At 55.3% G+C, this 13,393-nt stretch overlaps 7 protein-coding genes across 7 annotated transcripts; 2 read left to right on the top strand and 5 right to left on the bottom strand.

The window, feature by feature from the left end:
- Positions 1-688: 688 nt before the first annotated feature.
- On the top strand, positions 689-1,507 carry JN550_012556 (uncharacterized protein; the record flags this gene model as incomplete). The annotated part of the gene is made up of 1 exon (XM_049311045.1): positions 689-1,507. One exon carries the CDS (start codon positions 689-691, stop codon positions 1,505-1,507), a length of 819 nt encoding a protein of 272 aa, XP_049165441.1.
- A 210-nt stretch (positions 1,508-1,717) lies between these two features.
- Positions 1,718-2,973, bottom strand: JN550_012555 (uncharacterized protein; the record flags this gene model as incomplete). The annotated part of the gene is made up of 3 exons (XM_049311044.1): positions 1,718-1,731; positions 1,788-2,773; positions 2,825-2,973. 3 exons carry the CDS (start codon positions 2,971-2,973, stop codon positions 1,718-1,720), a joined length of 1,149 nt encoding a protein of 382 aa, XP_049165440.1.
- Positions 2,974-3,364: 391 nt separating this feature from the next.
- Positions 3,365-4,678, bottom strand: JN550_012554 (uncharacterized protein; the record flags this gene model as incomplete). Its single annotated transcript, XM_049311043.1, has 1 exon — positions 3,365-4,678. One exon carries the CDS (start codon positions 4,676-4,678, stop codon positions 3,365-3,367), a length of 1,314 nt encoding a protein of 437 aa, XP_049165439.1.
- A 599-nt stretch (positions 4,679-5,277) lies between these two features.
- JN550_012553 (uncharacterized protein) lies at positions 5,278-6,459 on the bottom strand (the record flags this gene model as incomplete). Its single annotated transcript, XM_049311041.1, has 3 exons — positions 5,278-5,959; positions 6,046-6,299; positions 6,391-6,459. 3 exons carry the CDS (start codon positions 6,457-6,459, stop codon positions 5,278-5,280), a joined length of 1,005 nt encoding a protein of 334 aa, XP_049165438.1.
- An 848-nt stretch (positions 6,460-7,307) lies between these two features.
- Positions 7,308-8,141, top strand: JN550_012552 (uncharacterized protein; the record flags this gene model as incomplete). The annotated part of the gene is made up of 1 exon (XM_049311040.1): positions 7,308-8,141. One exon carries the CDS (start codon positions 7,308-7,310, stop codon positions 8,139-8,141), a length of 834 nt encoding a protein of 277 aa, XP_049165437.1.
- A 1,689-nt stretch (positions 8,142-9,830) lies between these two features.
- JN550_012551 (uncharacterized protein) lies at positions 9,831-11,171 on the bottom strand (the record flags this gene model as incomplete). Its single annotated transcript, XM_049311039.1, has 1 exon — positions 9,831-11,171. The coding sequence occupies one exon, from the start codon at positions 11,169-11,171 to the stop codon at positions 9,831-9,833; it is 1,341 nt and encodes a 446-aa protein (XP_049165436.1).
- Positions 11,172-11,568: 397 nt separating this feature from the next.
- On the bottom strand, positions 11,569-12,494 carry JN550_012550 (uncharacterized protein; the record flags this gene model as incomplete). Its single annotated transcript, XM_049311038.1, has 4 exons — positions 11,569-12,154; positions 12,226-12,263; positions 12,315-12,361; positions 12,419-12,494. 4 exons carry the CDS (start codon positions 12,492-12,494, stop codon positions 11,569-11,571), a joined length of 747 nt encoding a protein of 248 aa, XP_049165435.1.
- Between the last annotated feature and the right edge of the window lie 899 nt (positions 12,495-13,393).

The raw sequence follows: 13,393 nt of genomic DNA, 5'->3' as shown, positions 1-13,393 counted from the left end.
AATTGGCGGGATTGGCAACCATATCATACAAGCATCGAAAGTCCATTGGAAGCACCCTGCTTTTTCCCTTGGCATGGACGGCAATATGGATGGAGAGCCATGGAGTTGAGCTGAATCGTGCCAGGAGGACGAGACCACCTACTATGCCACAAGTCCACCTGCGTGAGTGACCATCAACTTCGACTGAACTGGGGGGTTGCCATGAGCACGAGCATGGTCGTATAGCTTCGTCAGATCGCCTCCCAACACGCAATCCTCTAACCTGCGAAGACCATTTACAGATGGGAAGTTGACTCCAGGCCTGTAAGCGATTGGATTTGCGTCAAAACAGCAGCCTAATTATAAGCCTCGACGCGTAAGGCAAACGCAAACCCTTGGGGTTGAAGGATTGCATATGGTAATATCCTACTGGCACTTTTCCAAGCTCAGTGACAAGACAAGCCCCAAGCGGACGTCAACTCAAGCTTTCGGCGCCGAGTCGGGTATGTAGGTAACTAAGCTTGCCCGAAATGGTTGCCTTGAGGGCTCCCGGCGTGTGGCACTGTAGAACGGCCGGCCTCGCGCTAATACTGTAAGACGGGTCAACGTAGTCTTGGGATGGCGCAGCTCCAGCTTTGCCATAGGTATATGAGCAACATGAACTCTCGAGAATCGTTGCCGTAGAGCTCAGCAGATGACATCGCACACGATGGAGCCGTCTAGTTCTCACTTCCTCTCTGGCAAGTCCATCATCATCGCCGGCGCCGGCATGGCCGGGCTGAGCTTTGTTGCCGCCTTACACAAGCACTGGGACAGTCGTCTTCCACCGCCTCGGGTTAGCATCTACGAGCGTGATACCGAGGAAGTAAGTGTGGGCCGGGAAGGCTACTCGCTGTCCATAAACGGCATCGACAAGGACGGTGGTTTATATACTCTTATGCAGCTGGGACTGCTGGACCGAACCCTCGCCCACGCCATCATTGGCATGGAGGGTACGGGGTGCTTCAAAGTATGGACCGAGGACTGGAAGGAACTCATCAGCATCCGCCAGAAGCCCGTCAAGGGTCTGCCAACTTCGACAATCCGCATAGCCAGGAAGAATCTCCGGCGGATTTTGGTTGACACAGTGTCCGAGGTCACCCAGATCGAATGGGGCGAATCCTGTGTCTCTGCCACTCGGCTGGAAGACAACCGCGTGCGAGTCCAGATAGTCGACTCGGTCACGGGCGAGACCCATGACGAAGAATGCGACCTCCTCATCGCAGCTGACGGCTCCTCCAGCAAGATTCGTGCTGCTCTTCGTCCGGACGATAAGCTGCAGTACGCTGGTGCAGTTCAGATGGGTGGGCTCGCGCGATTCGACGGGCCTCTCCCTCCCCCTGTTGACCTCAACTGGGGTGGAGTCCTCACCAAAAGCGGTTCCTTCGTTTTCTTCTCTCCTGTTTCCAAGAGCGAGATTGTGTGGGCCCTCAGCGTGCGTGAGAAGCAGCCAAGGGGTCCTTTCAACAATAAGGACCTCACCCAGTAGTACTCACGCGCGATGTCCCACAGATGGGGATCACCCATTTTGCTATTGTCGTCTCCGTGAAATAGGAGCTCCAACTCATCAGGCTGAAGTGTCTCATAACAGTCCGCTGCTTCGGACTTAACCATCATAGCGGTGGGAGAAGATAGTTTGGACTTTTGCGATATGGTGATTTCGGTCAGCTGGTGATCCGTCGGCAAGCCGGAAATGCTGCTAGGGGATGACCCCTTCATATTGTGTTCGACCAAGTTGTCTTTTATTGCGGCCCTGATTGCTTGGAAACAAGGGAGTTCTTTCTCGTCATAAGTCAGGCCGCGCTCTCGGTGCCATTGTTTCATGTCCTGCAAAGCGGCCCTGGCGTCTGCATACTGCCTGCTAGCCATCAACCACCCCGCTAGAAGTGATCCGACCCAGGTTAGCCCAAAGGCAGAATCGCCATCACCTCCCGGGCTGCCCTTGAGGTCCAGAAAGACACGCCGCACCTCCCGCAGGCTGGCATCGAACGACATCAACCCTGTGCTGTAGAGCCACTGTGCCACTACCAACCTCGCCAACGCAATGTACACATTGGTTGAGCCGAGCTGCTTTCGAAATACTTCCAGGTGTGCTCTAACCATCGAAGTGAAGGAAGCTTTTACTTGGTCAATCCCCATCATCTGGAACCGAGCGCAGAGGATGGTCAGAGGGTGGTTGCTCCCCAGCTCGATAGAGCACATGCCCACCATGAACCTCACGAGGGTCAGCGCCGCTTGATCGTTCATAGCCTCTGCAAGCGCAATGATTCCCAGGTGTATAGCCCAAATTAACAACGATTCCTGCTGCCGCAAGACCGACTGAAAACGAGCACAGCACTGGTCGATCAGCTGGAAACCAAGCGCGCGGTTGTCCCTTTTGCTGATCTGCAGCCCTGCCTCCCGGATGTCGTGGGCCCATTCGCATGTTGCGTTCTGGAAAAAGTCAAATTTTGAATGATCCCACCGCTGCTGTTCAAACGAAACAAGCAGGTATCTCTGCATCTCATAGAGGGCGCCTTCTGGAAGGCGAATGGAATCGGGGGCTGTGAGTCGCTTAGCACAAGTCCCAATCCTGCGTCGTCTGTTGGCCAGCTCTATGGCGGCTTTCAGGCGTCTTGAACCGAGTTGGCGTCCTTGGGCAACGGGCAATACCGCCGTTCCCGAGTGGGTCTGGCGCTGAGCTTCTAGGAACTCCTCTTTCGAGAGATATTTTCGGAATCCCCATTTCTTCAACCGAGCTTTGTACATCCGCTGGCTATCACCAAAGTTAGTTCTAATCTTAATTACTTGGACAGGACACACCTACGTAGCATGGAAGTCATATTGCTCACGCAAGACCTGTGTAACTTCACCAAGAGGCTTGTCGAGGGTGCAATAGAGGTGTTCAATGATGTCCTTATGGGCGTCCCATCTTTCATTGTTCTCAAAACGAGAATGATTTGAAATCTTTTGCATCGGGATCGAGCAAGCCAGCACCCCCGTGGCCCAACTCCAGAGAGTTGGCACAGTCAGGGCACGAAACTATGCAACGACCGTACTCCAAGACGCATCCCGAAGTAGATCTTCGGGGCAGATAGTTGGCAAGGTTACGTGACCAAAGTCTTACATGTTGAGGACGATCAAAACGAAAAGAGTAGGGTCACGTGGGTAAGACACTGGTGTGTAACATGGACCCCCTGCCATGTGCGGAGTTTCCATAATAGAAAGTGACGAAATGGAACACGACAAAGAAAGTTGGTTGATCATCGACAGAATGGGAAGGGAATTTTAGTATTGAGAAGACAGCAAAGAGACAACAGACCAACCATGTCGTCACATGTTTACCTGCCTACAAACCACGTTCCGCTCAGAGCCAGTCCGACGGCGTACCCGTGCCATTCACCAGATCAATACTGGTCCTAGACTTATTCTGGTTTGGGAGCGGCCGAACACTATTGCTGCTCCTGCTGCCGCGCCCAGCCATGGTCCTGGACCGCCGTAGGCCCTCGTCCAGGCTGACGCGCTCTTGGATGTGCAGCTTGCTGGGACCGGGCGGGGGCCTGCGGCTCGAGCCGACCACGGACGAGCCAGTGGACGCCGCTCCGAGCTCGCTCCGCGAGTCTTTGCTTTGGACGGTATAGATGCTCTGCAAGTCCCGGCGGCCCAGCCCGCGCATGTCCTCGAAGGGGCCGGGCTGGGTCGCGACAACGCCCAGACCCGGGACGTTGTACTGCCGCAGGAAGTCGTCGTGGTCGCGGACGTCGGCGTTGCGCCGCTTGTCCTCGGCCTCGCGCGCCAGGTAGTGGCCCAGGTCGACACCGGCCCGCACGGCGAGCAGCATGGCTTCCCTGGCGGGCTCGCCCACGTAGTGGATCAGGGGCTCCCAGAAGAGGCTGGAGAGAAAAATCTTGAGATACCGCGGGTCGAGGGGCCGGGACTGCTCGATGCCCCATCCCAGAGCCCAGTAGATGTCCTCGACGATGGTGCGGACCCGGGCCTCCTCGGCCTCGGTCTTCGGCTGCGGCGCTTTGCCCTGCTTGCACTCCTTGACGAAGGCCGTGGCCATGAGCTCCAGCTGGCTCGTAAGGCTGAGCACCTTGGCGGCGCTCATATTGCTCTGCACAATCTGCAGCTCATCGAAGCCCTTATTGAGATACCGGATGCGAACGGGCCGGTACGAGCCGTCCGATGGCAGACGGACCTCGAAGCGGTCCGGTGACACGGCAGACAGCTTTCCGCCGTTCGTTTGGGCCCAAGGACGTACTATATCCTTCGAGTGTGCCGGGACCAGTATTGAAACCGATTTCGCTCCACGCCCCGTAAAGCCGTGGTCTATCAGAGCAGTAAGCCCGCTGATAGCGTAGCGGCAAGGAACAATCTTGTCAATCTCGTTCAACACCTCAGCAAGGGTATCACGTGTTAGTATGTTGCCCGACTCGGGCTTTGGGGCAACGGCAGGCTTCACCGGGAAGCGGGTGGTGGGCGGCGCACGAGTGGAGGAGGACGAAAAGGCATCGGCAGGGGTAGCGACCAGCTCGATCGGCTGTAGACGCTGCGGCTCAGGCTTACCAAGATTCTTGCGAAGCTTGTTAACATATTTGACGTCATTTGGTGTTTCCGAGACAGCAGGCTTCGACGTTGCGCCAAAACATTGAGACAGACATTCCGTGATTCGAAACATGTTGAACTAAACGGATAGTCGATGTACCGAGGCCGAACTCGTTCTCCAAGTAACAACCCGAATAGAGTCCTGCTCCGAAGAATTATAATGATAGGAACGAGTGGTTCTATAAGAAAAGCAAAGAAGATGAGTATAAACACGATGCGGGTATTGACCAGGGTTGTGTACCCAGGTATATATACCACTGTATGCCATGAAAGACCTACAATGGCCTTGTTGATTCGGCTTGTCAAGAGCCATGTTCACAAGACTAACAAAGCGGGTATGTATCTGAGCCAAAGGGTGGGCATACCGAGAGCCTTGTGCTGCGGGTGAACAGTGGCAACGACAGACGGGCTCTAGTAGCAGCTGTCAGTAGACACACAAAGAGGAACTTGGAACCTCAGTAGCAGGTGGCGCCCGACTCAACATTCTAGAACACACTCTGAGGATAGATCAATCGTCACAAAGAGGCCCAGCGCGCGGGGTGAAGAAGTACACCGATTCATTGCCAGAGCCTCTATACCAGGCCAGGGACCCTTCCAACGCCTATGATACACAGCCCAAGACAAACCGCGTCATCAAATGCAAGTCATGCCCATGTCGAATATGCGTCGTCCCTACTCCTCCACATCCATGTGGTCGCCGTTTGCTTGACCGTTCGCGGCGCCGTCCTTCTTGGGCATGGTGGCCTCCTTGTCGATCATTTGCCTCGACACCGAGACGATGTTGTCCTCGATGAGCTGCTGGCCGACATCCTCCAGATGCTTCTTGGGGTCGAGCTTGCCAACATAGCGGGTCTTGAGCTGGTCCTTAGTCAGCTCAGTCTCCTCCCTCACCCTCTTCTCGTAGCCATCGGCCAGGGTGACCAGTTGCTGGAAGCGCTCCTTGTTGTGCTCGCCCTCGTGTCTGAAGTCCTCCATCTGCAGGGCCTCGGTCCAGACGTGCTTGTGCAGGTTCATCAGCATGTTCTCCTCCAGGGCCGTCTTTCGGTAGTTGATGCCGATCGAGTAGTAGTGTCGGTTCAGGCCGTGGATCAAGGCCTGGATGGAGGGCTTGTTGAGGTGGCCCAAGTTGGAGGTGCTCTGTCGCGGCTCCTGGCCGAGCATCAGAGACTGGGGGTTGATGAGACGGAAGGCGTCAATGACGACCTTGCCCTTGACGGACTGGATGGGGTCGACGACAACGGCGACGGCGCGGGGGGTCAGCTGCTCGAAGGACTGCTGGGTGTTGATATCGACCGACGAAAGCCAGCAGCCGAAACCGGGATGCGAGTGGTACCAGCCGACGACGGACTCGGGCCTGCGAAGAGGCGAAAAAAGAAGTCAGCCAAAGAGAAATGGTTCTAGAGATGATGGGGTCTGTGGGTTTGGGTCGCAAATGCTTACCGTCCCGTTTGTGTTAACATGTCCATCATCTTCTGCTGGAATACGGGGTCGACAGCCTCGACACTGACACCTGTACCGCTCTGGGGCATGGCGAAGACGTCTACCACGCGGACGGTGAAGTCGTCAACGAACTCTCCCAGCATCAGACCCATGACCTCCATGGGAACACCTGCGCGGCCGTGGCGCAACATCTTTAACAGGGCGAGCGAGGAGATGTAGACGGTCTCGGAGTTGTCGATGAGATTCGAGTTGTCCTGCGCGCGGGTGCGATTAGTACATGGTATCGCCCGCGTCCGGTCCACCACCAGTAGCAGCCATGGCCGGAGAGAGATGGCAGATACTCACGGAGCCTGGAGCAGCGCCAAGACCACCCATGCCGCCGGCGCCCGCCAGCATTCTGTTCAACCGATCCATGGCGAATTAAATGCGCGAACTTTTGTGATTTGTGAGGGGTGAACAGGTATGACTGTCGTATGGGCTCCGCGGTGTTGTGGGCGGAGGCAAGAATGGTGGTGTTGCGGGCTGGCAAAGGTCGTGGATGGAGGTTGGTGGTGATGGTGGTGATGGTGGTGATGCTCGGGCGCTCGCAGCTCCAGTCCCAGGTCCAGTGTTGACGCCGCCCCGGAGCTGCCTTGAGCCTTGCCAATTGCTGCCCTGGCCAGTGCCTGTAGAAAGCTCCAGCACCGCTAGCCGATCCGCTGGGCTGTTGGGTCGCCGGGGAGCTCGGGCCCTGCTGCCACAGAGCATGAGTACGTACCCTAGCAGCCTAGGTGCCTTGAGTTACGTTGCTCTCCGCCAGCACGTGACCCGCTGGCTCGCCAGCACCACGCCGAGCAACCAATGCAACCAAGCCTCAATTTGTCAGCCTTGCATTCACACCCACCACCCGCTGCCTGAGCCACAGCGCGCTAACACTTGCCGAATGCGGCAATCGACAGGGTACATGCGTCGTCGAGTATACAACGTCTACGGAGTAAGATTGCTGAAGATTCAAGGGACGCTCCTTCTGAACGTCTCCCTCCGAGCTCGCTCAGCTTGTCCGAACTGAGCTGAGAGGATCGGAAGTGAACGTTATCATTCCAGTCAGTGGCACGTACCGAGATACGTTCTTACAGCTCCGGGAATGACATGGCGAATACTGACTGCCGCGCCGCCCCCGCACATAAGCCTAACAACCCCAGCAACAAGTATTCTGCACTCTTCAAATAAGACAAAAGTTACCGCAGCCAAGAGACCACCTCTGGGTTGTCCGTGGACTAGTCATGAGCTGCCGCTCGTATGCTCTGCCTTTGCCTGATGGTGGACTGGACCACCGCCTGATCCTCCAGCATCAGCTTTGGCGCAAAACGCTGGATGGCCGTCTATTGAGCGGCCCACTGACAAATGCAGTTACCCGAGTCCTTGATGTTGGAGCAGGCTCGGGAGGTTGGGCCGCCGACTTCGCCAAGCAACACCCAGACGCCCAAGTCATCGCCCTAGATATATTCGAACAGCCAACTGTTGAAGCGCCGAGCAATTGCCAGTTTGTGAAGAGGGATCTGGAGCAAGACTGGGACATTGGAAGTGACGCCAAATTCGACCTCATCCACTCGCGCATGGTTCCCATGCACGCCACCGAGGCGCGTGCCGTCCTCCGCCGATGTATTGAACACCTGAAGCCGGGGGGGCACATTGAGATGCAAGAGCTGTGGCTGCCCTTTCGAACGGACGAACCCCCCGTCGCCCCTGAGAGTAGTTCAACGGTCATTCAGTGGAGCCATCTTCGGTTGGAGGCCGTGTCAAAGCTTGGATTTGACCATACCATTGCTGGCCAACTGCCCGATGCTCTGTTGGAAGCTGGGTTTGAGAAAGTGCAGGTGCAGGATTATAAGTGGCCGATAGGGGCCTGGGTAGAGGATGAGAAGCTCAAGGAAATTGGCAATATGTTCTTGGAGTATCTGCAGCTTGGAAAGAGGCAGATGTCGGAGGAAATACTGGCTCAGTTGGGCATGGACGAGCAACAAATCACTGATCTCGTTGAGCAAGTCGGGAAGGAGCTCGGGACTGGGAAGATATATGTTCCCGCCCGGTTCATATCGGCTCGGAGACCTGAGTAAACTTACATTCCCTTCCCGCACTAATTTATTTATTTATTTATTTATATACCAACTAAATAAATTGGTTTTATTGTTTTAAGCTATCCTCTTACCAGTTCGGCCCTAATGTTTTAGAGTAGAGAATTCAAAATTATAGCATATTCCATTTATTATGCCTAACCTCACTGTACATTTCCAAAGTATCCTTGATATCTATAGCTGTTCAGAACTCTGTTTTGGAAGTACTTCAACGATTCTTGACGATATCTGGAGAATAAGATACAATTCTATGTGGTGATTTCCCACGATTAGTGGTCCGCCACTGTTCCTCATACATTTCTTCCTCCCATGTTAGGCTGCCAGCTTATCTTAGATCTCTCCTTATCCTAAGTACTTCGTCGTAGAGCTCACCCAGGTGACATATGTTTGGTTGTTGACAAACCTTGCGGCTTTGGATAGCAGCATCGTCCCAATGGGGTTCTTTTTGTTCAAGTACGTCGACATATGGGCCCCAATTCTCATCCTCGTACTAGATGCCGCCCCCGTCATCTATTTCAGATCTGTAACCGGCTTTCTACATGGTGTGCACAATATAACGACAAGTCGCCATCTACCGAGCCTCTTCCGGCCCTGCGGCGACGGGATGACAATATTTTTATACCGTTCAGGGTTATGGCTCTCCTGATATCTTCCCGCCGATGCCGGCCAATCCAATGGCCCTGTTCAATGGCGGAGAATTTCGGAGCTATACGAGTGTTGCAATTTTTGATTTTGTAGTCCTTCGACATTGTCCCTTACCTGTGTAAGTTAATTTGCTCTCCAAGGCGTTGGCATAAGGAGGCAGGGAATTGTCTGATACAACTAATAACATCTGCAGAACTCTCCGTTACTTCAAGACCGCTCTGCTCGGTGTGGTATGTTCGGTTCACTCTATTGACGTAAGGCACAGTTGCTGATCCACGTTTGTGGGTACTTGTGTACAAATTCAAGTCCAAATATAACACCTGGAGTGGCTCTACTGCCTGTGACTGCACAGCGACCAGGGGCTGGGCTGAAGCTCTTAGATCAGTAAAGTGAGTGACAATAGCAGAAATAGCTTCATGACTGTGACAGTATACGATGTGCGATAACGGGACTGTAATTGTAGCGATTCTTTTGCCGAATTTTGTCTGCCACAATAACAAGTTTCTCGTCCTCTGGTGCACCGCAGATTGACACACGGAATTCTTTACAGCCTTTCCCACCTTGATGCAAAGACCCAATAGCTGGGTTACCGCTGGTACGGCGCCAAGCGTTGAAATTGGAGCTGCCATTAGGGGTTTTGACAGGTATCTCAATACGTATAGAGATGGAAACAATTCATGACGTCTCACGTCGACCAAGTTGTAGTCCCGATGAAGGACCCAAATCCTCATTTTGTGCTCCCATGCACCCCCAATTCTATCACAATGCGTGGTGGATGCTCACAAATGCATTGCCCCTCATGCATGCAGTGGCATCATCGAAACCTGCTTCAAATTGAGTCCGTGTTCTACACAACCCAGGTACTGGTCATCATACGTATCATTTAGGAAGCTGCATAGTCTTAGCATGCTTGACGAGAGCATACACCATCGTGAACCATCATTATGTACATAACTTAGAAAACAAACCGCTGTCGCTCTAAAAGGATCTTTCACTGCAGGTCACTTCATCAAATCAATGCCGTGCCTACTTCGCGTCGCTGGGGAAAAACTTGTTCTGAGGCCTCTCGAGTCCCAGGTGCTCCCGAAGGGTTGTTCCTTCGTAATCCTTCCTGAAGACGCCTCTCCGTTGCAACTCGGGGACCAAGCGCTCAGCAACGTCGTCCAGCCCCTGCGGCAGATAGGGGAACACGACGTTGAACCCATCCGATCCCTCCTCCTCAATCCACTTCTCCATCTCGTCGGCCACACTCTCAGCAGTGCCCACGAAGGCCAAACCCGAATACCCCCCGTAGCGCTGTGCCAGCTGGCGCACCGTCAGCCCCTCGGTGGCCGCCAGCTTCAGCACGCCCTCCCGGCCGGACTTGCTGGCGTTGGTCTCAGGGATGTCGGCCGGCAGGGGGCCGTCCGGGTCGAATTTGGACGCGTCGGTGCCCAGCGAGATGGACAAGGACGCGATCGAGCTCTCGTAGCTCACGAGGCTGTCGAGCCGCAGCCGCTTCGCCTGCGCCTCCGCGGCCGTGTCGCCGATGACGATGAAGGCCGCCGGCAGCAGCTTGATGCTGTCGGCGCTGCGGCCCGCGGCCACCACGCGCGCCTTGATGTCCTTGAAGAAGGCCTTGCCGGCCTCCAGGTCGCGCGGCGCGCAGAACACGACCTCGGCCGTCTCGGCGGCCAGCTGCCGGCCGGGCTCCGACTGCCCGGCCTGCACAATGACCGGCCACCCCTGCGGGGGGCGGGCGATATTCAGGGGCCCGCGGACCTTCAGCTCGGGCCCGCTGTGGTCCAGCCGGTGCATGCGCTCCGGGTTGAAGTAGGTCCCGGTCTCGACGTCGCGCACGAAGGCGTCGTCGGCAAAGCTGTCCCACAGGCCCGTGACAACGTCGTAGAACTCGCGGGCACGCGCGTAGCGCTCGCCGTGCTCGACGTGCTCGTCCAGGCCAAAGTTGGGCGCGGCGTCCGGGTTGGCAGTCGTGACGATGTTCCACCCGGCGCGGCCCCCGGAGATGTGATCCAGGCTGGCGAAGCGGCGAGCAATGTGGTAAGGCTGGTCAAATGTGGTGCTGGCCGTCGCGACCAGGCCGATCCGCGACGTCAAGCCGGCCAGCGCCGAGAGCAGAGTGAAAGGCTCGAACGAGGTCACGGTGTGGCTGCGCTTGAGGGCCTCAACAGGCATGTTCAGCACGGCCAGGTGGTCGGCCATGAAGAAGGCATCGAACTTGGCCGCCTCGAGCTTCTGCGCAAAGGACACCAGATGGGCAAAGTTGAAGTTGGCGTCCGGGTAGGACCCCGGGTACCGCCATGCGCCAGTATGCAGACTGACGGGCCGCATAAACGCCCCGAGGTGCAGCTGTTTCTTCTCAGTCATGATATCTAGAGTCTAGTAAGGTACGTGCGTATGTATCGCAGTTGGTGCTTCATTATCAGAGTTGACCTCCGGGCTGCTCGGCACGACTTATAAGCCTGGGCTATGGCGCGATTAGCGGGAAGTATGGCGTAGGCCTCCGGATTAGAAATCCGAGTGTGGAGAAGGACGGTCGGTCCATTGCCGGGGGCCGGGAGGATGCCGGTGCTCTAGCCGCCAATCGCACCTAGGTAATCTCGGGGGTCGTTTGGGTGGATCGTCAACATTCACCAAACCTGGTCTTTGACAACCAACGTGTCTTGTTCGTGTGGAACTGTTTATTTTTGCATTCATTCTCGGTATAAGTGGTTGCTTGAACTCATCTGACGCCTTGGGCCACCACAAGGAATTGCAAACCGGATCAGTGATCATCCCTCTCAGACCATGGCTTGACGGCCTCAAGCAGCTTCAAGTGCACGTTGTCCGCTCCTTCCCCGTCACCAGTGCAGCTGATCAGCTTCTCGAACACCTCGGTTCCAAACCTCTGGAAGAAGAGGAGAAAACCGGCCCAGTAGAAATCGGCATAGGTGACGGTCTTCCCCGCGAAGAAGGGGCCGTCGTTCTCCTTCAGAAGCCGAGTGACTTCGTGCAGCGACTTGGCCGCATGATCCCAGGCCTTCCCCCCTCGCTCATCCGCTGTGAGTTCGCTGAGCGGTCTCTGCAGCATTTTGGAGCGGGTCTCCATCCAGTAGTCGACGCTTTCGGGGTTGAGGAGACGTTCTGGAACCAAGGCGAGGAAGACACCGCGCAGCCCGGTGCCAAGCTCCATGAGTGTAGCGATGAGCTTCTGAATCTTTGGAACGTAGGGCGAATCGAGATGGATGCTCGGAGACGGATAGTGCTCCTCGATGTACTCGGCGATCTTTATCGAATCCGTGATATATTTGCCATCAGGGAGCTTTACAGTAGGGATGGTGTAAGTCGCCGCCCCTTCGGGAATAGGAAATCTAGTCAAGGTAGGACAACATGAGAACTCGAGTGCACATCAGGGGCTGCATTGAGTGAGAAGAGGACTTACTTGTCTTGAAATTTGACCCGGATATCGGGATACTCGGTCTGCAAGCAGTCAGCACAAGCGGTATAGTTACGAGACCAGAATGAGCATACCCATTCCGTCTTGTAGTCAATGCCCTTGAAGTTGAGGAGAAGCCGAGCTATCTGTGAATCAGCGGGGGCCGTCGCTCAGGACTCGGGAGCAGCTGAATGCTCACTCTTCCAGGGGTTCAGAGACCAGCACTTGCACGGATCACGACTTGGCAAGTCGAAGAGGATAACGGGCTGCGACATGGCGACGGTGTGTCTGGCGGTCGATGTGACAATGGTTTTCGGCTTGTCTCTTCAAGAATGACAACAAGGTTCAGAGCTTGCTTGATGGGATGAAATAAAGGCCCGTCATGAGCTGGATTTATCTGTTCCGGTCAACTTCATAGAGACAATTTGGGTGCAGTGGGCGTGACGTTTGAAGGGCGCGCCGCAAAGGTGCAAAGTGGGGTTGGCGCTGCTGTACCTGTACTATTGTATCGTTAACCCCGCGGTAGTTCGGAGCTTGATATACGCTCGTGTTCACCAGAGCTGCGCGGGGCCCCGATCTCAGGCGGGAACACGGTGAGCGGTCTCCAATGATTGAGACAATCATTTAGCGACGATAGAGGTACATGATCCAAGACATTTTGTTCACATGTGTCCGTATGTTACTCTTGCCGATCAATTACGTGCTGGTCAAGTGGGAATAGACTGGTAGCTTGGTGGCTGGCTGGCCAAGTTCGTTTCGACTTCTACGTCGTGGGTCACAGTCCAAAGTCCCAGAGTCCTGAAGCACCTTCCTTGACCGAATTGTCTTTGAGCCAGAACGATTTGATCTGCCTGATATTGTGACTACGTGCTCTGTTTGGTTCGAGCTGGTGAACGCGCATAGTGCCCCGGGACATCCATGCACCGAGTCCGGCCAGAGCAGAAGATGGCCTCGTGTGCGCCATCATACTACACGGTTCACAAGCATCCGTACGGCAATGGGTACAGCGGTTGCCCTTAGGGAGACCGGCCCCAGCCAAAGCGGCACCTGTCTCGACGCCGTTTCTGTACTCTGCAAGACCGCAGCAAAGGGAAAAGGCCGTGTATCATTAATAAACCGCCTATCTTCTCAACGGAGCAAGTTCGTGCGGCTTATCACGGCCTGTAAGGTGGTT

Source organism: Neoarthrinium moseri, assembly GCF_022829205.1.
Source record: "Neoarthrinium moseri strain CBS 164.80 chromosome Unknown scaffold89_Wmoseri_CBS_16480, whole genome shotgun sequence".
Lineage (NCBI taxonomy): Eukaryota > Fungi > Ascomycota > Sordariomycetes > Amphisphaeriales > Apiosporaceae > Neoarthrinium > Neoarthrinium moseri.
This window is presented reverse-complemented; position numbering and strand designations above follow the sequence as displayed.